Source organism: Cibotium barometz, chromosome 11, assembly GCF_041138505.1.
Source record: "Cibotium barometz isolate CiBa-2024 chromosome 11, ASM4113850v1, whole genome shotgun sequence".
Taxonomy (NCBI): Eukaryota; Viridiplantae; Streptophyta; class Polypodiopsida; order Cyatheales; family Cibotiaceae; genus Cibotium; species Cibotium barometz.
Window position 1 is genome coordinate 57,965,153 of NC_141056.1, and position 26,422 is coordinate 57,991,574.

Below are 26,422 nucleotides of genomic sequence, written 5' to 3' on the forward strand. Positions count from 1 at the left end.
TCACTGTTCATAACTTTGAACCAAGTACATATATATGACCGGGCTTTGACTCTGGCTCAAAATGAAGAAATGAAGGAGGCAAGCCTAAGCAGTCGTCACAGTATAGTACCAAATCCCAACAGCAGCAATCTGTTGCGCAGCCAGGGAAAGGTAATGCTTCTTCTAAACATGCTAAGAAGGACGGCAGTAATAGCTCTAGTTCAGGGGTAAGAAGGATAAGGAATTCAAGCCTAAGAAAACCCCCAAGGAAAAAGCTAAAGCAGATATCACTGGTGGCTGTCTTCCTCCAGAGGAGCAACGAAAATACCAGTCAGAAAATAGATGTTTTTTTTGTCATACCATCGGGCATGGTAAGAAGGATTGCCAGAAATGGCAAGCGGAGCAAGCCTCCAAAGCTCCTTATGCCACAACATCTCCAACTCCTCCAACCCCGCCTACTACCACAAACTTTTACCTTCTATGCATCCTATGCCATCCGTGGTATTTGATGCTAAGCAGGAGGGTGAGAGCGATGCTCCACAGAAAAGCCTCATCCGAGCTTATGGCTCTGCCAAGGGCCGACAGTTTGTAGTCCTATTTGACATGGGCAGTTCTGAGAACGCCGTCTCTCCCCAGTTGGCTAACAAAATGAGTTGCACATTAGTGCCATATCATTCGGATGTGGATGGGTTCACACTTGGTCTCCGCATCCACATATCTCATAACGCACAATAGTTTGCCTTTGTAGTTCAAAAGGCCTCATTCCAACGAGATTTCATCGTCTCGCCTCTTTTGGGGTGTGACATGATCTTAGGAATCCAGTGGTTTCGTCAGTATCAGCCTATTCCCGATTGGGAGCAGGACACTTTTACTATCTGTAAAGGTTTTCTTGAGCCCGTCGTGATTTGTGGAAATAGAAGCATCTTTGGCATCCCATTAATTTCTCATCTCCAGGCCCGACGAGCTATCCACAAGGGAGCGGAAGGAGCACTACTTTATGTTTGTGCTCAGACAGCCTCTATCTCATCAGTAGCAGCTATCTAATCTTCAGTCCCACAGTTAGCAGACCTCCTGTCTAGACGTCAGGACATTATGCTTAGGAACGATCTCCTGCCCAGTCTTCCCCCATCCCGATTTGCGGACCATCATATTGATTTGGTCCCTAGATCAAACCTCCTAGCAAGTTCCCCTATCGTCTTTCCAGAACTTTTTAGAGGGCGAGCTAGAAAAGCAGTTATCTGAGCTCCTCCGAGCCGGATTCGTTCGGCCTTCTTCCTCACAATTTGCTGCACCCATCCTATTTGTCCAAAAGCAGGACAAGTCTACACGCCTTTGTGTAGACTACAAGGCATTGAACAAGAATAAGTTTCCTATGCCAAGGATTGAGTACATTTTGGAGTGTTTAGACAATGCAAAATTTTTCACTAAGATCGACCTCAAGAGTGGTTACCATCAGGTCCACATTTTCGAAGCTGACATTCTAAAACAGCTTTCCGGATGGAGCATGGTCACTACGAGAAGGTAGTCATGCCTTTTGGGCTTACCGATGCACCCGCAACCTTCAATGATGTCCACGATTTTCGTAGTCCTCATTGGTAAGTGTGTTTTCATATTCCTTAATGACATACTTGTCTTCTCAGCCACTGCGGAGCAGCATGAGAACGTCGTGGAGAAAGTCTTGCAACTTTTGTGTGATAATGGGCTCTACATAAACGCCAAAAAGTCTATCTTCGGCGTTAAAGAGGTTCAATACTTGGGATATATCATCAGTTCCGATAGGATTCGATTGGACCCCTCAAAGGTTCAAGAGATCTTGGATTGGGACATCCCTCAGACCGCCCAAGAGACCCGTTCTTTCGTAGGTAGGTCTTTGCCAAGCCTACAACACCTGTTCACCAGTTTTCCAACGTTGCAACACCTCTCACCGACTTGCTCAAGGGGGTGAAGACTCGTAGACAAAAAGTCTCAGTCACAGACAAGGCGCTGGAAGCATTCTGTGCACTCCAAAAAGCAGCCTCAGAAGTGCCTATTTTGAAGTTAGCATCTCAGGATGAACCTTTTGCGGTCATTACCGATGCCAGCAATGTAGCCATAGGTGCAGTTCTCCAGCAGGACAATAGACCCGTGGCCTACTACAGTAGAAAGTTGGATGTCACCGAAAAGAATTATTCGGTTTATGACAAAGAGCTATTGGGTGTGATCACAGCGCTCAAACATTGGAAGCCTTACATTTATGGATAGGTTTTCACAGTCCAAACAGACCACCAAGCACTTAAGTGGCTTCAAACCATGCAAAGTGCCCAGTGGAGTGATCGGCAAGCGAGATAGAGTCAAACTCTTCCAACAATTTGGAGGATTGATCAAGCACACCCCTGTAAGCACAACCCAGTCGCAGATGCTCTTAGTCGAAAGGCCAACATTCAAGCACTGCAGAAGTTAACCATTCTTGAAATCACATAGACTTAGATAGCATGAAAGACCAGTATGTCGACTCCCAGGAGTTAAATACTCAATACAATTTGGCCCTCACCTCCAAGCCTGGGCATTACTCTGTGCAGAACAATTGGTTGTTCTACAAGAACCGTCTCTGTGTCATTTGGGAAAAGGGAGCAGCTCTTCTTCATGATGCCCATGACTCCTTAGTTGGAGGACATTGCGGTATCAACAGCACCCTCGAGAAATTGGAACGGTACTTTTCTTGGCCAAAAATGAGGCATGATGTATATTCACATGTTCAAGCCTGTAAGATTTGTCAAAAAAGTTAAGTTCCGCATACAAAGAAGGCTGGGTTACTTCAACCTTTGCCTATCCGTGACAGACCTTTCATCGACATTTCTATGGACTTTGTAGGACCTCTCTGTTAACCTTGGTAAAACCAAGGTAATGGTCTTCAATACCTCTCGCCCCTTCACATCCACATTGAGCTTCACATATAGTGTGACATGTGGGAGCTTATGACCGTAGTAATCACAACCTTAGTCTGACTAAACTGCACTTAATGATGTTCAAGAGACAGATAAGTATGTGTCAATGCAATGCAGCTATATTATATGAAGAATGCGGTTACAATGAGATCCAAATGGATCTGTACTGCTGAATATGCTGCCTATATGCTGAATATGCGGAATGAACTGCTGTCCACTCTTTCCCTTGTCTCCTGGGAAGGAAACGCTGAAGGGAGGCTTTGGAACAGATGCTGACTGCTGATGGGATGATGAAACGCAGACGTGATGGCTGAACTGAGCTGAATGTTGCTGCGTTTGCTGAAGAGGAAGGCTGATGCTGATGCGTTACTGGATGCTTGATGCGTTGGCTGGTTCTACTGCTCCCAAGGCTTCCTGGAGGAGATGCGTTGGAGCACAATGGGCTGAATGCTTCAATGATGAACTTGCTATGCTGAATGGGGAGTGGACTGAATATATATGCAAACATGCTGCTGGTCGGCCAGCATAAGGGCTGTCGGCCAGATGCCATGTCCACAAAATGCTGTCGGCTGCCCCATAAATGCCAGTAAAATACCTATAAAATTGCATAAATGCCTGAATAATGCCTGATGACTTCTGATGATGCTAATGATGCCATAGAATGATGCCATGTCATTGTACACCTGACTGGTGTGCACGTGACATATAGAAGGGATCATGTGGAGATTGTCTCATCCTATGTCTACCTTGGTGTCACTTTCAGTGGCCCATGCTTCACCATGCTTCCCGTAGCACATGCCAGAGTGACACCGAGATATGCAGCCTTGAGCTTACTTGAGCGACAATGCTTCCAAGCACATTTCCAGGAGCCCAGGACGAAGGGCTGGCTTTTAGACACCCTCGTCACACCAGCCTTGATGTATGGAGCAACCTTCTGGGGCAGATTTATCCGTGAGGATTGGCAGCAAAATGAGAGGCCCCAGGTCATGATGTTCTCCCATATGATCCGCAGCAAACCATCAATCCCACACCAGATTATCCATGCAAAGTTTGTTGCTGCCCCGATGGTAGTTGATGCACTCTTCCAGACAGTCACATACCTCCATCGCATCAGTCACATGGATCCCCACAAGTACCCGAGGCTTGCCCTCGAGTCCTCCAGACAGCTAGCACTTAAGGGCCACTCTGGAGTATGGTGTGCACTAGTTTCCACTTGGTTCTCAGTATATGGGCTCCACATGGACCGCCTACCCCCCCTTCAGTACAGTTTGGACTCCCCTTTTCTCCGGCTCTCTCACGAGGATACCAACCGGGTTATCCGGTTAGATCTTCTCAGCCTCTACACCCATTACACATGGATCACACCTTCGGAGTTCCCCACGAAGATGCACTTCTACACAGACCACTTCCTCACACTCACTCAGGATAGATGCATCCAGCAGCCGGGCTACTTAAGTGTTCACATGCCCGATGCCATGCGGATTGCGATTGGCCAGATACAGGTTTCATCCCACCGCCTCAGAGCGGAGACAAGTAGAGCTAACGCATCTTTAGAGCCGGGAAGCTCATACAGAGACCCAGAGAGGAGAGGATCTACCGATTATGCCACACAGAGGTTGAAACGGAGGAGAATTACATATGCCACTGCCCACTATACTATGAGATCCGCAAGAGGTTTCACTGTCTATTTCGTAGGGATTTGGTCCACTCTCCAGGGATCATTGACTTCCAGGACCAGCATCGCATAGACCTCTTCCTGCTTGAGCTCTGTAGACACAGGACACCCTCTTGAGAGAGCTTCGGCCCCAACCACCCCGCCCCCTCCCTCACCAGCCAACCATTACCAGTTTCTTCCGGACCTAGGAGGTTGAGGACACCAATATAGTGGATCTTGTGGACCCTCCACAAGCTGCTCCGGACCTACCTCGACCGAGAGGAGTTACCTCGGACCAAGCCTCTTTGTACCACAGGAGGAGATGGAGGGGGAGCCAATGGAGACAAATAAGGAAGAGGTATACGATGGATAGAAGCCGATGGAGCAGCCCCTAGTAATGATGATCTCCCACATGATTAGGAGTAAGCCATCAATGCCACATGAGACTGTGCGAGTGGAGATGGGGGTTGCACCAATCATGACGGAGGCTCTATTCCAGAAAGTGACAAATTGGCACATATTATGGGAGCTCCCAGAAAGATACCCCCAGCTCTCCCTACATTCCTCGAGACAGCTGGCAATAGACGGAGACACACAGTGCTGGTATGCACAGGTAAGCATTTGGTTCGATATACATGGCATGCAGATGGGACACCCCCCCCCCCCCCCCCCCCCCCGGTGTTTTAGTACAGCATAGAGGCTCCCTCCTTTGCTCTCAGCTGCACAGAGCTTAACAAGGTCATCAAGAAGGACATTGTGAGACTGGATACTCAGAGGACCTCGTGTTCCCTTCTACAAAGATCATCTTCTTCCCTCGACAGGACGGTTTCATCATACGCCCGCGCTACATGGACACACATCTGTCATTTGGGGTGCAATGTGTGATTGGACAGCTCAAAACCTCATCCCATCAGTTAAGAGTGGAGACAACCAGATATGGGCCACGGGGAAACTGCACCAAAGGACAGGATATGCCAGCTTTGTCATGCAAAGGCTAAGACAGAGGCCTACTATAAATGCCGATGCCCGGTATACTATGAGATCACGAGGAGGTTCCACTGCCTCTTCCGAGACAGATTTGGACCACTTTCCAGGATCATGGATTTCCCACACCATAGATGCATGGGACACTTCCTTCTGGAGCTCCGCAAACACAGGGAGACCTTATTGCAGCCCAAACCAGCTGCCAGAGAGCTCTCACTGATTTCTTCAGGGCAGAACACGGGACCCATGGGGAGACTCAGAGGTCATACATAGCACATCAGGGTGAAGCAGGGCTGGCCGCTGCCCCCCGTCTCCCACTCTATTCGGGCTATACATTGATGAGAGATCTGAGTACATAGATATACAAGGAGGACCAGGAGCACGACTGGCAGGAGTCTTGATCCGGATCCTACTATATGCAGATGACATTGTCCTTATATCTGACTCGCCAAAGGGGTTGCAGAGGCACCTAGATGCATTACAGGCCTTCTGCAAGGACCAGGACCTCACTGTAAACCTTGAGAAGACCAAGGTTATGATCTTAACACTACTCCAGAGTGGATAGGCAGATATGCACAGCAGTTTACTTACAATGGGGAGCCCGTGGAGCATGTCACATCATATGTATACCATGGGATCACTTTTTCTGGACCCATGTTCTCTAAGAGGAAGGAAGCTGGAGCCACATTGACACGTGGCTAATAGCTATGCAGCCTTGGGCTCAGTAGAGAGACAGTGCTCACAGATACAGTTCCGAGGGCCAAGGACAAAACTATGGCTATTTGAGCTCCCATCTTGGGGCCCAGCCTATACCACAAGAGGAGATGTAGAGGGGAACCAGTTGAGACAGATATGAAGGATCACGGATGCATATGATAGATGGAAGCCGATGGAGAGGCCCTTGGTGAGGATGATCTCACATGATTAGGAGTAAGCAATCAGTTCCACGCAGGATTGTGCGAGCGGAGATGGGGGTTGCACCGATAGTGACAGAGGCTCTACTCCAGACAGTGACATACTGGCACAGGTTATGGGAGCTCCCACAGGACAAATGCCCCCAACTCGCCATGGAGTCCTCGAGACAGCTGGCACTAGATGGAGACACACGGTGCTGGTATGCGCAGGTGAGCACTTGGTTCAGTATACATGGCATGCAGATGGAAGCACTCCCCCCTTTTCAGTACAGCATAGAGGCACCATCCTTTGATCTCAACTGCACAGAGCTGAACATGGTCATTAGGAAGGACATTGTTAGATTGGATACTCAGCCCTCGGTGTCAGAGATGGCCATCTACAGAGATCACCTTCTTCACTTGACGGAGGATATCTTCATCACACATGCATGCTACATGGACACATGTCTGTCATTCGGAGTGAGATGTGTGATTGGCCACATCTGCAACTCGTCCCACCAGTTGAGAATGGAGACATGCAGAAATGGGCCAGGGATGGCCGCACGAGAGGATAGGATGTGTCAGCTTTGCCACATGGAGCACTACATATGCCGATGTCAAGTATAATAAGAGATCAAGGGGAGGTTCCACTGCCTCTACCGAGACGGGTTTGCACCACTCTTCAAGATCATCGACTTCCCGGATCAGAGATGCCTAGGGCTCTTCCTTTTGGAGCTTCATAGACGCAGGGAGTCACTATTGTGGTCCAGACCAGCAACACCTACCCGAGGACCAACGCAAAGAGCTCTCACTAATTTCTTCCAGGCAGACCCACCCACCCTAACTAGACCCCAGGCTGATGTAGGAGCTCAACCCAAAGGAGTGACATTGGACACAGCCATCGAGCTATGCAGAGGTCAACGACCTCGACCCAAAGGCCCCGCCCATGCCACCATAGGAGGATCAAGGCCATCATCTTACACCATCATAGGACTTCCTAGCATCTCAGATTTAGCTTTTTAGCTTTGTCATACCCATGATGATGTATTCCATGGACATGATGTAATCCTTGTGCTCTCATAGGTCATTTTGGCCTTTTGACGTTAAAACATCCCTTCTATTTGTTTTCTTACCTTGGTCTTTATATTCTCTACCTTATATTCATCGGCACCCCTCTTCTACACATGGGCACAGTGCTTCAGTCACATCTTAAGATATGGTTGATGATAATTAATCTTCGTACTTGGGTTAGTGGCAAAGTTGATGGCTGCACATCTGTCTGAAGCTATGTATTTGTTTTCATGGTTATTCACCGATGCGGTGAATTCTTACGTCTAGTCCCGGGATACTTGTAGGCACCAGGGGTGCCCACAGTGTTACAGTGAGTGTGTTACGGTGTTGCAGTGTTACGGTGTTGCGGTCCAAGACACTCCAAGTGGGCCGTCCAGTGGTCACCAGAGTGCACCATTCCGAGGCATTTAAGGCACCGCACCCCAAGAAAGGAGATGCGAGCCGCCACACCACGTACATATGGCACCTTCCAAAGATAGGTGATGCTCACCAATGGTCACTGACGGCATCTTTGTGACTCTCCGTAGTTATAAAGGCATTTTAACCCATTCGAAGGGGCTATAGGCTATCCTGTAGTTCCACCTTGTCCATTGCAAGGCTACTCTGTGCTATTCCACTATACTTGAGTTATGTGTTCACTCTCTCATTCTGTCCTAAGCAGAGTGTGTCATCCCTCACTGTGACCACTGCTGAGTGTGCACGATGCTGTGAGTGGTGTTTGTAACTGCTGGTTCGTAGTAATAGAACTGGAGTACGTTATTCTTGTGCATTGTTCCTTAATTAAACTGGACAAGCAAGTATTCCTTGCTTGTCCAGTTTAATTAAGTATTGCTTAAGTGTGTTTCTTCCTACTGTTCTATCCTGTGACTCCCGTGGACATACTATCCAAGAGTGAACCACCATATCGTCTTAGTGTACCTGGGTAACCTGACCTACTACAGGGGGTGTGAATTATCCCTATGTGGGATGGCGTCAAATACTAAATGTGGAAAATAAATGCAGAAGTGGAGCATCTTCCTCCATCCCACAGATTGCATTCCCCCCTTCACATGCATAGAGCTGCAGACTGCAGTGATGTAAGAAATTGTGATCTCCATGCTATATGTTTGTCCTCTTAACAAGCTAGGTCTTCACATTCAAGAAATTGGAGCACAAATTGCACCACGGAGCAATGGAGAAATTGATGCACAATTTGTATCTCAAAGGCAATTACTGTGCTTTTTCGTAGGATGAATCTAAATTCCCTACCAAAAAATTGATATTCGGCCCACTTTTCATAAACTGAAAACCGTACCACCCCCCCCCCCCCCCCCCCCCCAGTGATCCTGAACTGAAGGACGGCCCTATAAACAGCCCCTCCTCTTCTCCCAATCCAAACTTTACATTCTGTGTCTCCCAGGTTGCATTAGGCATTCACCATTATGTCTAGAATTCAGTACTTAAGAAAAAAGAGATGCAAGTAGACTGTACAACTACTTATACATGCATTCATGTGCATGTCACATCTGCTGTAATACAGGCACGCATATTTTACAACCATACACTTGCACATATACAAGTGCATAGGCCTGTGTAATCAAACAAATCTTAGACCTCACAATACATACACATAATCACATGCACACATGCATGCATGTGGGCATGTATATGAGCAGACAAGCATGCATATGCACATGTGCCTCTACAAGCATTATTGTAACACATTTCATTACCAATTACCAAATCGCATATGATCAATCCTACCATCTTCTACTATCCGTAAAGCTTAAACTATAAGACTTACCAGTTTGGGGCTTTCATCATAATCAAAAGAGAAAGCTGGGCCAAGCAAATCATCCAAACTTCTTCCTAGTCCAACTCCACCCTGATCAGCATCACCCCAATTTAAGAAAATCAATGTGACAATGATAAAGTATTGAAAACAAAATCACAGAAATGCTAGGTTATCTGTGTTTAGATCCATGCATAGGATTCCTCCCTCAGACAGTATTGGGAAAGTTAAGAGATTGTTCTGGTGTTTGGTGTTTTCTGTTGTCAGCTCAGTGGCAATTTTTTTTCTTTCCGGAGAAGAAACTCCATACTATTAAGTATGAAAAAATATACAAGAGGGAGATTTCAAACCAAACAAGGTGGAAATCTTAACCAGTCTGGTACCTTGTGCTGCCAACAAGGTCCCATATGAGTGGAGTGAAAAAGATCCCATAATCCCACTCTCATAAATTGTCTGCGCTTTCTCTCGGCAGCCCTCAAACATCCCTGGATTCTGGCCCAAGTGGCCATGAGGGTGTGGATGATATCACTGGCAATTTTAGGACAGACTGTGTGTATATTGCTTGGGGGTCTATTGCCTGGTTAGCCCAATCTCATCCACAAGTTCTCTATGAGGGTAGGGATACACACTTTGCCCTCAAGGTTCAGAGGGGTGCTTCATAGATGCACTCTGGGACAGGTCCCATATTCACAATTTGTATCACTCCATGGCACTAAGGATTCTTACTGGGAAATCATTGCCAGTATCATGGCATAGCATATTTGGAGAGCCAGATGCATATAGGCTATTGATGGCACTCAGACTTTCTAAACTCGGTAAATTTGCATAATCTAGGGAGAATATGCATCATCTGGGGAGATATTATACATACTTTTATGGCCATTTGGGCACATATCCAAGGTCCTTCCAAATCGTCAAAAGCTAGGTGCGCTTCCTTTCGTAGACAATGGGATATTTTCTCACTCCCTCCAGACTTTCTTGGCACCATCAAATCCTAGACTCGGTACCCACACCATTTGGGATGATCTTTTGAGGGGGCTTTGGCCATACTTTTTGTTCATAATTGATAGAAGTCTCCTTTCTTGCCCAAAAAAAAAAACACGCTTAGACCTTTCTTAAATACTTTGTCCTTTTCTTATTTATCAAGTGCAAGCCTAATACGAGCACGCGCATATGCATGCCCCGGACTCCATCGATCATAGTATTGGTATCTATAAGAAGGGGGTAGAGGTACTGCAGCATACGTATGCATGAACACAAAGAGCAGCACCTCCAAACGGGATACTACCATCTCTCCGTCCTGGCCTCCATGGGCTAAACCTCCAAGCTCTATTCTAATCAGAGGCCGAAAATGGGTGAGAATATCGGTGATGCTGAGATCATGGAGATGGTGGGAGAGCTCGATTGCCTGACCCTGAATGGCAACTACCACTAACTTAGGATCCCACTCTGTCCCGAGGGCTGCACTGAAGGGGAAAGAGAAGATCATCGCGCCATTATCTGGCGTAGAGGGCCTGGAGTGGTGAAAAACCACACATACCCAAACAGGGGCACTGTCTCCTCAAATATGTCAATCCCTTCCGTCAGCAGACACCGGAAGAAACTGTAGTCCACAGACTGTCCCATGATCATGGGGGCCCCACTTGGGGACTCTGGCGGGAGAGCCCTCACCGGGGAGGCAGCAATGGTCATCTCTACCGGATTGGAGAATCGATGAATCAAGCGACGGACTGATCCCACCGGCTGCCTCCGCAACGGGTCAAGGGCTGTTGAGGGGGGGCGATGAGAGTGCTATGGGGAGGCGGAAGGGGAGGGGAGGGAGGGCTCGCATGATATAGGCAGGATGGAGTGCGCTGCTACAGCTAAAGTCGGTGACGAAACTGGGGGAGGAGGTGGGGGAGGAGGTGGGGGAGGCGATGGTGAGAGAGGGTGGAGGAGTGGAGGGGTGCTGCTGAGGGGGTCCATCGGAGTGGAAAACTAGGGGGAGGGGCCCGCTGGGGGCTCAGAGAGGCCAGTGGTGTAAATGTGGGGCCTATCCCCCAGGCGGGTCATCAGTGGCCACTGCCTCACTAGACGAGCTCGATATCTCAACACTCCTCCTCGAGCTCAACTCCATCTCATGTACACCAAGCGAAGCCCTGAATCTGCGGAGCTTCTCTGTACCCAATGCTTTGGTGAAGATGTCAGCTACCTGATCCTCTGTGCTGACATAAACAAGGTCAAGGTCTCCTGCCAAGACCTTCTCTCTGACGAAATGATAGTGGACCTCTATATGCTTCGTGCGAGCATGAAAGACTGGGTTCCTGGCCAACTGTATACTGCTAATGTCGTCACAGAAAATGACAACTTGTCTATCCACTGATAGACCCAAATCTGCAAGTAGCTTCCTCAACCAAGCTACCTCACATGCTGCCATAGCAACTCCTCTGTACTCGGCCTCTGTACTCGATAGAGCAACCGTAGGCTGCTTCTTGCTGCTCCAAGTCACAGCAGCACTCCCCAAAGAAAACATGAATCCACTAGTAGATCTCCTATCTGAGATACTACCAGCCCAATCAGGATCTGTGTACCCATGTACACATATCTCTGTGCCATACTGTCTCTGCAGTAATCCAATACCATGTGGTGACCTGATCACCTCAATGCCCAAGAAATATCTGAGCTCCCCTAGATCCTTCATCTCAAACTTCTATCTAAGCAAGATCTTTACATCAAGGATCTCTGCATCATGGTCCCCCGTAATGATCAAGTCATCTACATAGATGACAACAAGCACAACCCCTCTATCACCATGTCTCACATACAGCGAGAAATCTGCATTGGCTACATGAAAGCCAATAGTGACAAGATATTCAGAGATCTTGTCAGACCATGCTCTTGGTGCTTGTTTTAAGCCATACAAGGCTTTCTTCAACCTGCAAACATGCTCGGGGTGACCCACATCCTCATAACCAGGTGGCTGCAGCATATACACCTCTTCTTGCAAATCCCCATGCAAGAATGCATTCTTTACATCCATCTGATGTAAAGACCATTGCTTTGATGCAGCCTTCTAGAGACTGGCATAGTTATAGCGCCAGCTCATTTAGTCGGGTTCACACTATAGAGAACCCGTGTATGCATTGGTTGAGTACCTTTCATATTATGTGTACTCTTATCTTTGTATATGGTGTGTTGAGTGTTGTGTGAAGAAGAAGAAGATTTTCAGCCTCTCACCTTGTGTGTTCTCTATTAGGGTTTTGTGAGTGTGTGTGTGCTTGCAAGAGCTCAAGCTCTCTTCCCCCCTGCATCTTTTCAGAGAGTGATTGAGGAGATGTAGCATGGAGAAGATCATCCCAGATACTAGGCTTAGTCCAGTGAGGATTGTTGGTCATTCGGGGAAGCATTGGTTCATTGACCCTTCTCCTTAGATAGTGACTTGTGGCTCTTGGTGATTGTGGTTATATGGTGGCAGTCCTATCAAATATCTTCAAAGGGATCCAAGAGAGTGGGAGTGGATTGATGCCTTCGATCCTTTGAAAAGCCTTCCTTTTTTCAATTTCACCGTCCGGAATGCCAGGCTTCTCCTCACTCAACAGATGCATAGGATTCCTACTCTCAGGCCTCATTGGGAGAGCTATGATATTTCTCCAGTGATACAGCACAGATATTGGCATAGACTTTGGCACTCGTACATAAGGAGCCAGATCTCTCATTTCTTTTGGTTATTCTTACATGGTGGTCTCCCCACCAATCAGTGGAGATCGGTTTTCGATGTAGCACCTTCCTACCCTGGGTGTGCGGCAGATTCTGAGACTATACAACATTGTTTATGGGGATGCAGCACTACACAGCAAATTTGGGGTTCTGTAGTCCCCAACTTATGGGAAAATTGAGTGGCTGAGCCATGCATGTGACTTGGGGGGCATCCGGTCTGCAGCTTTTTTATGAGGGAAGTGGTACAGACTTCGCTATTTTCATTCGTAGAGGTATTGCCCAACATGGTTTATTGCAGGATGTCCCTCACTCTGATTATACAACTCCCAAACAGAGAATTCACACCAGTTGGGAGATTGTTGCCAGTATTACAACATGGTAGATCTGGAGAGCTAGATGCACGCAGGCTATTGAGGGTATCCATATTTTTGGGTCTCAGTGCATTAGTACGATATGGGGTGATATCATCCATACTCTTATGGCTACTTGGGCTTATATTCAGGGGTCCTCACGTTCTGTACAGGCAAGGGGCGTTATTATTATGCAGGAGTGGGACCATGGCATTTTCTTTTCCTCTAGTCCCTCAGGTCTTTCATGGCATCATGATGCTCCTCAATGGTTGAAATCACCTTATATATTGGGGTGATTCTATTCTTTTTCAGCTTATAGTTGTGATTGTTGTATGTCTTTTTCATACTTAATAGAAGTCTCTCTCTGGAAAAAAAAATCGATGATCTTTGCAGGTTAACCAATGAGGTGAAGGGATTGGGTGTTAGGGTTAGGGTTTGCAGAAGACAATCAGGCGTGGAAATCAAGAGAGGAGTGAACACGACTTTAGTATGCTTCAATGATGAAAAAGATCAAGTACAATAGCCACATGATAGTGACCCTAAAAGATAAGTGTTCACATGTCCGGCCATAAATGTGCCAGGTGGACCAAAACACTTATAAACTGCATATAAGTGAAACTGAACTAAACTGGGGGAAAAAACCTCCACTAACTGAAGTAAAAAGTGCCCCAGTAATCTACTGATGATCACTAGCACTCCTCTGGGTGCATACACAGCATAAAACCCAACAAACCCCCCTGGAGTGATATGTGATCACTGTACATCATCCACCAAAAGGAAACAAATTCAAAGCATTGCGGAATGCTTCAAATTTCGGACGTGGTAATGCCTTGGTGAAGATGTCTGCCACATTCTGATCTGTAGGACAGTAGATCAGACTGATATCTCCTGCCTGGAGTCTCTCCCGAACAAAATGATAGTGAATCTCAATGTGTTTCGTGCGAGCATGAAACACAGGATTCCTGGCCACAGCAATGGCACTCTGACTATCAGTATAGATAGGTGTAGGCTCCTCCACTGAAATATCCATATCAGTCATAAGACGACGCAGCCAAACACACTCAACAGTAGTAGTGTAGGCTGCTCTGTACTCTGCCTCACAAGACGAAGTGGCCACTGTGGTCTGTTTCTTGCTTAGCCAAGAAATGCATGAAGCGCCAAGGAAGAAACAATTTCCACTAGTGGAATGTCTGGTATCAAAATCACCGGCCCAATCTGAATCACTGTAAGCGTGTAACTGCATGTCACCCCCCTCAGAATAAAGCAATCCAAGAGACAAGGTACCCTGCAAATAACGGAATACACGCTTAACAGCTTGCCAATGTGACAACCGTGGGCTGTGCATGAATCTGCTCAACTGAGAGACTGCATACTGAATATCTGGCCTTGTATTACACAAGTAAATGAGGCACCCAACAGCCTGAGCATATGTAGTGGCATCAAAGGAAACACTGTCATCTTGGAGTGACAGTTTCATCCCAGGCTCCATAGGAGTACTAATAGGCTTGCAATCCTGAAATTTAAACTTCTCCAGAAGGTTAGCAACATAACGTGATTGCAACAACCCAATGTCTCTGTTATTCTGCACAAACTGTATGCCCAAATAGTAATGTACAAGGCCCAAGTCAGACATGTCAAATGTCTGTTGCAGTATCTCCTTAAAAGCTGCAATTTTGTCATCATTTGATCCCATGAGCAAGAGATCATCCACATAAAGACTGATGACCAGCAGATCTGTCTCTTCTTTCTTTACATAAAAAGTGGCCTCTGATGGACTGTTCACAAATCCCTGAGTGAGTAGAAAAGCATCTATTTTTGCATACCAAGCTCGTGGAGCTTGTTTCAAACCATACAAGGCCTTTTTCAGCCTGCAAACTTTCCCCTCATGACCATGTTCTGCAAATCCCATGGGCTGAAATACATAAACTTCCTCCTCGAGGTCCCCATGTAGAAATGCAGTCTTTATGTCCAACTGGTGAACAACCCAACCACGATGTGCAGCCAATGCAATGACACACCTAAGTGTCGACATACGGGATGTAGGAGCAAATGTCTCCTCATAATCAATGCCCTTCTTCTGTGCATAGCCCTTTGCAACTAGACGGACTTTGTACCTGTCAATGGATCCATCTGCATGTCTTTTCAACTTATAGACCCATTTAGTACCAATTGCTTTCTTGCCTTTGGGCAGATCAACCAAATCCCATGTTTGATTCTTTTTAATAGAATCAAGCTCATCCTACATGGCTTTGTTCCAATGCACATTATCTCGTGCATCCACAAATGAATCAGGCTCATCATCATCCTGTAAACTGGCTGCCATAACCAGATTCAAATCCATGATGTGTGCATGCTCATTGGTCCTTGTTTCCCTACGAGTACGACCAACAAGAGGACCCTCTAAATGGCTGTCCTGTAATGTCCTCAAATACCATCTAGGTATATGTCTGACCTGTGGTGCCTGCTGTCCCATATTTGGTTCAGCTTCTGGTTCATTTGGCTGCTGAATTTCTGCACCACCTACATCATTTGCTGGCTGTCCAGTACCCTCATGAGTTGGATCACCAACTGTGGAATGAAACTCCATGGGTAGTAGACCTTCAAACACATCATTTTCAGCCTGATTTGCCTCATAACCAGCCATGGATATTTCTGATTTTTCATCAAAAATCACATCCCGACTGATGAATATCTTCCTGGATAGTGGGTCATATAACCTGTAGCCCTTGCTTTCACGGCTATACCCAACAAAAATGCATTTTGTGGCTTTATCATCCAGCTTCCTCCTCAACTCTTTGGGTATGTGTGCATATGCAAGACACCCAAAGATACGAAAATGCGATACAGAAGGCTTGCGGCCATGCCAAGCCTCAAAAGGAGTAATAGAAACCAATGCCTTTGTGGGACATCGATTCAAAATATGACAAGCACACATTACTGCTTCCACCCAAAAGATATGTGGTAGTCTTTTTGCCTTTAGCATACATCTGGCCATCTCCATGAGTGACCGATTCTTCCTTTCTGCAACCCCATTCTGCTGTGGAGTGTAAGGAGTAGTATACTGATGTTTTATACCTCTACTCCCAAGAAAGGAATTCAAAATATGACATATATTCCCCCCCTCGGTCAGAACGGAGAGTCTTTACCTTGCATCCTGACTCTGTCTCAGCAAGTGCTACAAAGGCCAAAAATGCATCATATACCTGTGATTTCTGTGTCAAAGGATAGACCCAGCATATACGAGAGAAGTCATCAATAAATGTTGCAAAATAAAAGCAACCACCTAATGACTTCGTCTGCATGGGACCACAAAGATCACTGTGTATAAGTTGCAACTTTGCAGTTGCTCTTAGAGCCTGATCACGTGGGAAGGAAAACCTGTGCATTTTTCCCAAAATACATCCTTCACAAATGTGATCTGGAGGCTTCTCCATGAGAGGCAGATCTGTAAACATATTATGTCGCTGCATAAGCATAAGACTACCAAAATTTACATGCCCCATGCGAGCATGCCATAACTCCGCATCAACCATAGCTGGAGTAAGAGTGAATGCATGATAAGCAGACTGATCCACTGGCTGAAATGCATCCAACTGATAAAGTCCATGACATAATGTACCAGTAAGCATCAAGGTCAAGGCATTAGCTTTGTCTCTGACCATGCATTTATCATCATCAAAGTGGACTTGCATACCACAATGTGCTAAAGAAGAGATGGACAACAAATTCTTCTTTATCCCTGGTACATATAAGGCATCTGTAAGGCGGAGAATGGAGCCATCAATGGCTGTGAGCTGAATCTCCCCAATGCCACGAACTGGATACAAAGCATTGTTGGCACACTGAACAGTTTTGCCAACAGGGGCAGGGCCAACATGACTAAACAAATCCCTACGAGATGTGATATGCTTTGAGGCACCACTATCAAAATACCAAGTACATGCATGCTCTCTCAAACTGAGTGCCTGTGAAGACCAAGAGGCATCATAGCTGCATGTATAAAAACAGTAATCCCTGTCCTCAACAAAAGAAGCAGTCTCTAGAGGAGCTTTAGAAGCATCATTAACAGACATCCCAGCTTCCTTTGCCTTCTCTTTGGCAATCCTCTTCCTACATTCCGTGATGTAGTGACCTGGCTTCTTACAGTAATGACATTTGCCCTTCGTCTTGGGCTGTCCATCACCTTTCTTGGTATCCTGTGAAGAACCACCATCACCTGAGTTTTGATTTGCACTCTTTGGGTGAGTTTTTCCTTTCCCCTTTTGACCTGTAGTAAATGCTTGTTCAGCATTTGTGTTCATATTCATATTCTTCCTCATTTGCTCCTCTTGTAGTAAGAGAGCAACAAGTTCCTGATACTTGAGGGGTTCAACAGCATTCCTCATGCTGAGGTTCAAAGAGGTATGAAAAGCCAAGTAAGATCTTGGCAAAGAGTGCAAGATGGTGGACACAAGCTGTGTCTCAGGAATAATCTCATCCACATTGATGAGTTGCTCTCTCAAATCCTGCAGCTTGTTTAAGTGGCTAGACATATCATCTCCTTCATTCATTTTCTGATTTTCCAGCTCTCTTTTCAAAAATGAGATCCTAGCCTCATTACGAGCAGCATACATCTGCTCCAAAGTCACCCATGCATTCTATGAAGAGCCAGCTGAACGAATATGAGGTATAATGGACCTCTGTACTGACAATGCAATGAGTGACAAAGCTTGTGCATCCCTGGCATCCCATGTCTTTTGAGCATTTGTTCTCTGAACAGGCAATGGCTGTCCTGGAGCCTGTACCTGTTGTCCTCGTCCACGAGCACCCCCTTGGGGAGGAGTCTCTGGAGCCAATGGACCTGGACGTGGTTCATCACCACTAACAAAATCCCAAAGACCTTTTGCCACAAGCACATTTTTCAGCATAAAACTCCACAAGGAGTAGTTCGTGCCATCCAATTTGTCTTCCTTAGACAAATATGTGAATACATCACTTTGCTGTTGATTTGCCATTATGCTTTACGCACAATGTTGTACCTATTTACCAAAAAACCCAATAGCAGAAACCCTGATAATAACTGTACTACACTGAATACAGTTCACCCAAATCTGCCTACACTCTCAATCCTCTGAATGTGCAGCTCAATGCACCAATGACTGAGTAGAGCAGCAAATGGCGTACACAATGCCAAAATGCCCCAAAAATGCCCAAATTTGCTGCACCCAAACTGTGCAAGAAACCTGTATATTTCCTTGCTAGAAAATCTACCTGTTGTGCCTGTATATTTTCACAGAGAAAATAAAAATGCCCAGTATTCAAAATATGTAATGCTTACCACTTCTGTATTGTGCAGGTACTCAGCAACTCAGTCGAGGTGCTGTACGGAAGCATGTACAAAAGCAGTAGACTAAACTGCAGTCGAATGTTGACGTAGCAGATTCTGGTCGACTGTACTGTGCAGGTACTTTGACTGTACTATTGCAGTCGTGTACTGTACTGTGCACTGTACGGAGCAGGGTGACCAGTTCCACAGTACTGTCCTACGCAGGTTTGTACAGAGGCGCAGTCTTCGAAGCAAGTACAGTATACGCGTGCGCTGCAGGTTCAGAAGTACATTTCAGGTACGGCGATGACAGGCGCAATCATTCGAAGCAGGTACAGTAGGCGGCGCACAGGTGTACGGGCTGAAGGCTGCGCAGTATAGTAGTTGTAGGCGACGACTTGCAGTACCCGACTGAAGGCGACCAGGTACGGGCAGCAGGCGCAGAGGTTACCTGACGGCGCACAGGTGATGGTGGCTGCGCTTGACTGTACGGGCAGGTCCAGTTGCAGTACCCGACTGAAGGCGACGTGCAGTACTGAGTGTACGGGCAGCTAGCGCACACGTACAGCTGAAGGCGGCGCAGGCTAGGGGTACGGGCAGCAGATGCTAAAGCCGGCGCTTGACTGAATGTACGTATGCTGTACGGGCAGCAGCAACAAGTGTACGGGTAGGGCAATGCAGAGCTTCAATGCTCTGATACCAATTGAAGGGATTGGGTGTTAGGGTTAGGGTTTGCAGAAGACAATCAGGCGTGGAAATCAAGAGAGGAGTGAACACGACTTTAGTATGCTTCAATGATGAAAAAGATCAAGTACAATAGCCACATGATAGTGACCCTAAAAGATAAGTGTTCACATGTCCGGCCATAAATGTGCCGGGTGGACCAAAACACTTATAAACTGCATATAAGTGAAACTGAACTAAACTGGGGGAAAAAACCTCCACTAACTGAAGTAAAAAGTGCCCCAGTAATCTACTGATGATCACTAGCACTCCTCTGGGTGCATACACAGCATAAAACCCAACATGAGGCTGGCCTGCAAAAGATCCCTGAGTTGTCCGCACGTGGGGTGGCTACCAACAATTTTGCAAACCAGAGTGGAGGCCTCAAGTGAGGCAACAGTCGTGGCAAAACTTGAAGATCCGCTTCGGAGAAGGAAATGCAAGCAACGGTGGCTTCGGTCGGGGATGACGAAGCGGCTGCCATGGAGTCCTCCTGAGGGTGAAGACCAGAATGAACCGAAGCTTGCCAAATAAATTAGAAACCCCTGAAGTTTGGAAACAATAACCTGCGCAGGAGGAGAGGGAGGGGAAGGGTGAGGAAAACGAAGAGAGAAAAGAAAAAACAAAAAACAAAAAAAAAAGTGGAAATAATAATAATAATAATAATAATAAGAAATAAGAATTTTTTTATTTTAAAGAAAAAAAAAGGGGGGAAAAAAAACAGAGCAGTGAGGAGGGGGAAGGAGAGCGGGCAGCGAAGAGGGGGAGGAAGCCAAAGAGCGAAACAAAAAAGGGGGGAGGATCTTGCTCAAACAGGGGGGGGGGAAGAGGGGGCAGGGGCGCACGGAGGGCTGGGGGGAGAACGCAGGTGCCGCCAGTGAGAGGGGAGGAGCTGGGAGCATGCGCACGACCGTTCTTTTACCCTGATCTCAACCACCACATGTTCTTTGTAAAATCATGGCTCCAACCAAAGAAAGCCACACCAGATTTGAACTACATAAAAATGCCCTTCTCGCTTCGTGTAGAAAATGCAAGCCTCCCATGACAAGGCTGATGACTAGATAATTGTTAAATGTTGATGATATATATGGTGGCTATGGCAACAGGAAATGGCTCTGTTCTGTCGTCCTCATGTACTCAGAGCTCAACAATGAGATACAAAACTCACAAGCAATGCCAACACTTGTGCATGCAAGCAAACAAGTAATAGACAAAAACTACTGCAAGCAATCATGTGAAGGACAAACTGCAAATTATGAGTAGATGATGTAAGCACACCCAGTTGCTTAAAATTCACCACAAAGTAGCAACTTTATCATTTAAAACAAAGAAAGTACCGACCTGCACAGCAAGGCCAGGAGGCTTATTTATAGCTATAATATAATCATCCTGCAACCAACAATATACAAAGCATACCAAGATTGAGTACAATAAAAAGGCACAAAGCTCGTGTAAAACAAAACAGTATAAGAGCACAAGCAAGAGAAAGCATTGATAGAATCAGTAAAGGGATGAATGAATTTGCATTATCTTATAGACATTTACCATGTGGAGAATGAGTTCTCTGGCCCACTCTATATCATCTCGTGTTGGGTTATACACCTTTTTTGTCAATGCTGTAGGTTTCTCTTCTCGAATAGAAGCAGCTTCTCCTTGCCTACTTTCCTTGCTCTCCATCAGCAGCAACACAGATCTGGGCAAATACAAAACGGAGCCCTCTGCCACTATCTCTTTCCTAGCAATCTAAAAGAAGAATCATCAAGACCCTCAGACTAATGTGTTAAGACATGCACTTCATAGCATCAAAGAAACAAAGTCTAACAAAGGTGCCAGATCTTTAAAACCAAAAATTATCACTGCCTCTGAAACACAACCAAGTGAGGACAAAAGGCTAGAAAGTTGTCTCAGATTGCAAGCATGCAACTTCTGTGTTTTCTCAAGAAGCCTGAGAAAAGAGAAAGGGAAGATTGTGCGGGGATAAAAGGCAGCAGATCCTTTTAAGCTTTTCTAATATCAGGCTGGGCCTTGCTGGCCATTCAGAGCTAATGCGTTCACAATCCTCAGTTACCTGACAAGGCTTCAAGACTGATTGTGTACAGTTGAGCATTTCTCAATCTTTGTTTATCTTTTACAATATGCTAGAATGATAGATAAGTCTCTTTAGATCTGAAAAATAATAAGAACATAAGGCAATACATAAATCAGCCAGTAAACCTATCTTTGCATTTTCTGTAATTACACAGGTCATTGGCTCACACTTGAGAGAAGTTGGGAGCATCCATAAGCTGGATAGAGTATGACAGAACATGTTTTAATCAACTAAAAGGGCACCAGAGATTAATAGCGGTGCTGCATTTGAGCTGTAAGATGGTGATAGAGTTACACACAACAGCATTGAAGGACTACCTCATAGTCCCGTCTTTCTGCTTTTTCTTCTTTCCTTCGGGCCTCATCCTCTCTCCTTTGTTGTTCCATCTGAAAGAAGAGGGAGATGTAGTCGGGTGCTGCTAGAGGTGGAGAAGGACGTGCTACTGCTGCCTCCAAGAGTTGGAGACGCTCCATGAGCAGCTGGTTCTGAGCTCTAAGAAGAGCTATGGTGTCTGCTGTAGGTGGAAGAACATGGTCTCCTTCGGGGGAGACGTCTTCCGGCTGATGAGTACTCTCTTCTATAGACATGATGCTGAAGTCGGTGGTCGTGCCGAAACGCAATCTAACCATCCAAGGATGCCCCCACGCTAGGATACGGTGTGTGTGGACAATCTGAATCTGATACCAATGTGATATGCAGCGGAAGTCTTTGTATTGGAAGATCCTGTCACACAAATGCTCACACCGTCTTCTGTATCCTGAGTTTCGTGAGTTTAGCAATCCACTTTAATACTTCAAACTTTTTTTTTTCCAGAAAGGAGACTTCTATTAAGTATGAAAAAAATTTACAAAATGGAGATTTCACACCAAGAAAGGTGGAGATCTCAACCAATCAAGAGCCCTGTGCTGCCAATAGGGTCCCAAGTGAGAGGACGTGAAAAAGATACCAATGTCCCACTCTCTCATAAACTGGCCGCGCTTCCTCTCCGCAGCCCTCGAAGATCCCTGGATTCTCGCCCAGGTAGCCATGATGGTGTGAATAATATCACTCCAAATCCTGCAAAGACACTGAGAAACAAGAACGGGAGTACCCTCAATGGCCTCGATGCATCTAGCCTTCCAAATATTCCAAGCTGAGATGCTAGCAATAATCTCCCAAGAGCTGTCTAACCTCTGCGCCGGAGGGACAAAGTGTGAAAGTGGCAAATCCTGAAGACAACACTGCCGAGCAACTCCTTGCCTAACCATAATGGCCAAGCTCCTGTCAGTCCCCTCGAATCTTAGCTGAGGCCCAGACTGTGTCAACCAAATGATAGAACCAAAAGAAATGATAGCATCCCTCTTAATCCTACCAAAGAGGTGTGCAATCGCAGACCAAACTCTCTATGCTTCCCTGCATTCCCATAAACATTGGTAAACTGACTCCAAAACTCTTGCACATCTAGGGCATGCTGGGCAAGCACCAGTAAACTGACCTCCACTGATTGGTGGCCAGACCACCATGAAGAGAAACCCAGATAAAGGAGGAAATCTGTGGCTTCCGGAATGCCACAATCTCCGCCAAAAAACCCTCTGAATGTCAGTCGAAATGCCGAAAGATTCCCAATGGGGTCTAAGAGTAGGGACACTCTGAATGTGTCCCAAGATAAGATGTCTGGCATTCCGCACCGTATAACTGAAAAAAGGCATGCTTTTCAAGGGGTTACAAGCATCCTTCCACACCCACTCACCGGGGTCCCAATGCAAATGTCTGATAGGGTAGCCACCGTACAACCAAAGGCTAACACTCTCTGTGATCATCCCTGGGGGGGGGGGATTGGGGGGGGGGGGGGGGGGGATCAACAAAGACGTGCTTCCCTAACCTGCCAACAACTCTGACCGGACAAATCTGGGGGCCCTCAATAAGGTCCTGCACGTCACATCTCTCCAACTGCCATCCATCCTGTACAGAAAAAAAGACTGGTACACCATCCTCCCTAGGCAAGGGGAGACCCATAACCAAAGGAGGAACACCTGTCCTAGAAAAAACCCCAAACCAAGAATGATGACGGTCTTCCAAAAAAGATCCAGTAATCCAGTGGTTGGGAATGGCTGCATCAATCTGTGCAATCCTCTGACTAGAGCCTCTCAAATTCTACGTGAGATCCAATCTATGTACCTCGGTGAGGCTCTGAAATCTCTTCCAAGCCAACACTGTGGGGCAAAGGGTCTCCCAGCCAGCCCAAAGAATATGCATAGCTGCCCCAAGAGGCCTACCATGCACATCTAAGATCAAATCATTCCACAGAATGGGCTGCCGGTTAACTTCCTCCGCTGAACGCGGGGGGATGTGTACCAAAAAACTCCTCAAGCAATCCCAGGTCCATAGCAGGGACCTAACCAGGGGGGATGAAGGGGAGCGGTGAACTGCATCCGAAAAAATAAAGCGTGAGCTGAGAGTCCAGTCACCTCCGCGAACAGGGACACACTTCGTGATCTGCTGCATGAGAAAGTCCTTCCACGGCTCAGTGCCTGGAAGAAAGCCCCTAACACCAGGGGCAGCCCGAAGAAACCTGCTCATAGCCTCAGCTACAATGAGGTACAGTAAAGGGGCGCTTAAAGGCAAACTCAGCCCTCCTGTCCATGGCCAACTGCAGCTCTGCTCTAACTGTGGTCAAGAGGTCTGTAATCCAAGTCGCATGTAGATGCTTTTCATGTTCCCTCTGAAGAGCAGCAATCATGCGCCTAATAGCTCTCTCCTTGCCTAGAGCCTCCTTCTTCTTAGACAAGGCAGTGCTATGATAATGATGGCTCGTCCTCTCAAGAGCTAGCGCAATATTATGACGAGGATCAGGACCGTCACAAGATCTCCATCTCTCTCTCATCTCAAGGGAAATGTCAACATCTAGATAAAGAGCGTCAGGGATACGGATACGGGGAGAGGCCGAGCGAGCCCCAGGCTCCCTGAGACAAAACGACGGAGCAATGATCGGATTTGGTGGTGCCAGGCATAATAGCAATGGTGCCTCCTCTGTCCAAGGACCAATCATCCACATAAAACTTGTCCAGACGTGCAAAGATACTCTCATCCCCGCTCCTGCGGTTATGCCAAGAGAAAGATAAGGAATTTGGCCTTCTCTGGAAGTCATCCTGTGTCCAGCAATCCCTGCCAAAAAAGGAAAGCGTGAACCTCTCCCATGAGGCTTGCTCCAAAGGGTGTAAACCCCCTTCGCGTCCACCCTTCTTGTCAAAAGGTTGCTCAACCATATTAAAATCTCCTCCCACTATCCAATGATCAACCTGGGGAATGACATTTGTAATGGTGTCCCAAAAAGCCACCCTTTCACCTCTCACGTTAGGTGCATAGATATTCAAGATTCCCAATTTCTGACCCTCATGCATGATCAAGATCCGATGCGCTCTAGCAGGGATGATAACACCGTGCCCAATAACATGAGGTATAATAGATGCTGCCACTGAAATACAAACACCCCCTCTAGTCCCAACTACCGAGGACCAGAAAGTGTGGCCAGAAAGCATCTTACCAGTTTTGCCACACTGAGATCTATCCAAATTGTGTTCCTGCAACAAAAGCACATCCATAGACCCTCCTGTAACAGCAAGGTGAAGCTGGTCCTTCAGAAGGCGCTTCCTACCACGGGTGGGAAGCCCTCCAAGGCCCTGAACATTCCATGAGACGATTCTGGAAGAGAAGAGGGTTTGACCCCCGATCTAACAAGACGATGGGCAGCCTAAGGACGCCTCTCATAATGTTGGAGGACGGGAAAATCCACGGGGCAAAGTCCACTGACATGCCCTTGCCCGAGGCCCTGCACCGTGCCTGCATATGTACGAGAAACCTGTCCGCCCTGCGGGGCATCAAGGGCAATGGCATCATGCTGAAAATCCTCAATACATGATCCCCACTGTGCTGAACATCCTGCATATCGCCCCCTCCAAGTAGAGAGGACTCCACAAAGTCATCCTGATATGAGATATCATCTCTCTGCAAAGATGCATCAGCTGACACATCCCTCTGACCAGAAACATCATCTATCTGTACATGATCCGAGGAAGCCTTCCCATCAATCGCACCAGGGGGGCCGGCGTGAGAGAGAGCTCGCCACACCTGGCGGACTGAAGGACGGGAAGGAACCAAGGGAGGTGGCGCCTGAGAGGCACGCTTACGAGGCCTCCTGCGACCTCGAGCCCGAGGACAATCTCGAGCAAAGTGACCCTGTTGGTGACAAACCCGGCACTGATCGGGTTTACCTGCAATCTCCACACGTTGCTTCAAAGGGCCACAAGGGCCCGGAAGCAAAACATAGTCCTCAAAGAGCTCAATGTCACGGGCAAGAACCATGACCCTGGGGACAGCATCCGCCGAGGCAGTGACCACCTGGGCAGAAGATGTCGGCAAGGTGTGAAGGGGGGGCACTTGAAGAACAAGCCCAAAGGCAGACCCGATGGCCTCTAACATAGGCCAATATGCGCAAGGAAGACCTGGGAATCTAAGAGTAATCGACGGTTCCGGTCTTCCTCAACAGGGTCAAAATAGCTGGAGTAGGGAAGAAAGAATATCTTTCTCGGGCCCAATGGCAAAGGGCTGCCCTTCAAAACCTCTGAGGCTACGTCCTCAGAATCAAAATCCACTTGGAAGAAACCTCTTCCAAGCAACCTGACATCTCCAAAGTGTAGAGCGAGGTCGGAGGGGAGAGCCAGCAGAACCCAATCCCAAGCCTGGAGACGGGACGGGTGAGATCCAAAGATTCTGGCAATGAGGGTCGTTTTGGAGTCTTTCTCTATTTCGGCGTAGAGGACCGCGAGCTCGGCTTCAGAAAATACAATGGTTCGCCCGGCCGAGGGAGAATGATTAGCCATGATGCTAATCGAAGAAAAAGGCCGACTTGAACCCGGATGAGGAGCAATCCGAACCAAGGGGAAGAGCAAGGCGTTGAGGCGGAGGAAAGGAAAGGAGGGTGGAAAAGGGAAAAGCAAAAAGGAA

The 26,422-nt window shown here is 47.0% G+C and overlaps 1 protein-coding gene across 3 annotated transcripts in view; it reads right to left on the bottom strand.

Moving 5' to 3' along the window:
- The window catches only part of LOC147634382 (RNA pseudouridine synthase 4, mitochondrial-like), a 125,721-nt gene that overhangs the window by 45,083 nt on the left and 54,216 nt on the right, over positions 1–26,422 (bottom strand). For 2 of the 3 annotated variants that reach the window (XM_086805523.1, XM_086805525.1), the window contains exons 3-5: positions 20,896–21,093; positions 20,692–20,739; positions 9,289–9,369 (exon numbers count right to left, since the gene is read on the bottom strand). In XM_086805523.1, coding sequence (XP_086661649.1) covers positions 9,289–9,369; positions 20,692–20,739; positions 20,896–21,093 — 327 coding nt within the window. The remainder of the gene's footprint in view (positions 1–9,288; positions 9,370–20,691; positions 20,740–20,895; positions 21,094–26,422) is intronic. The other variant, XM_086805524.1, reaches the window with a different exon arrangement.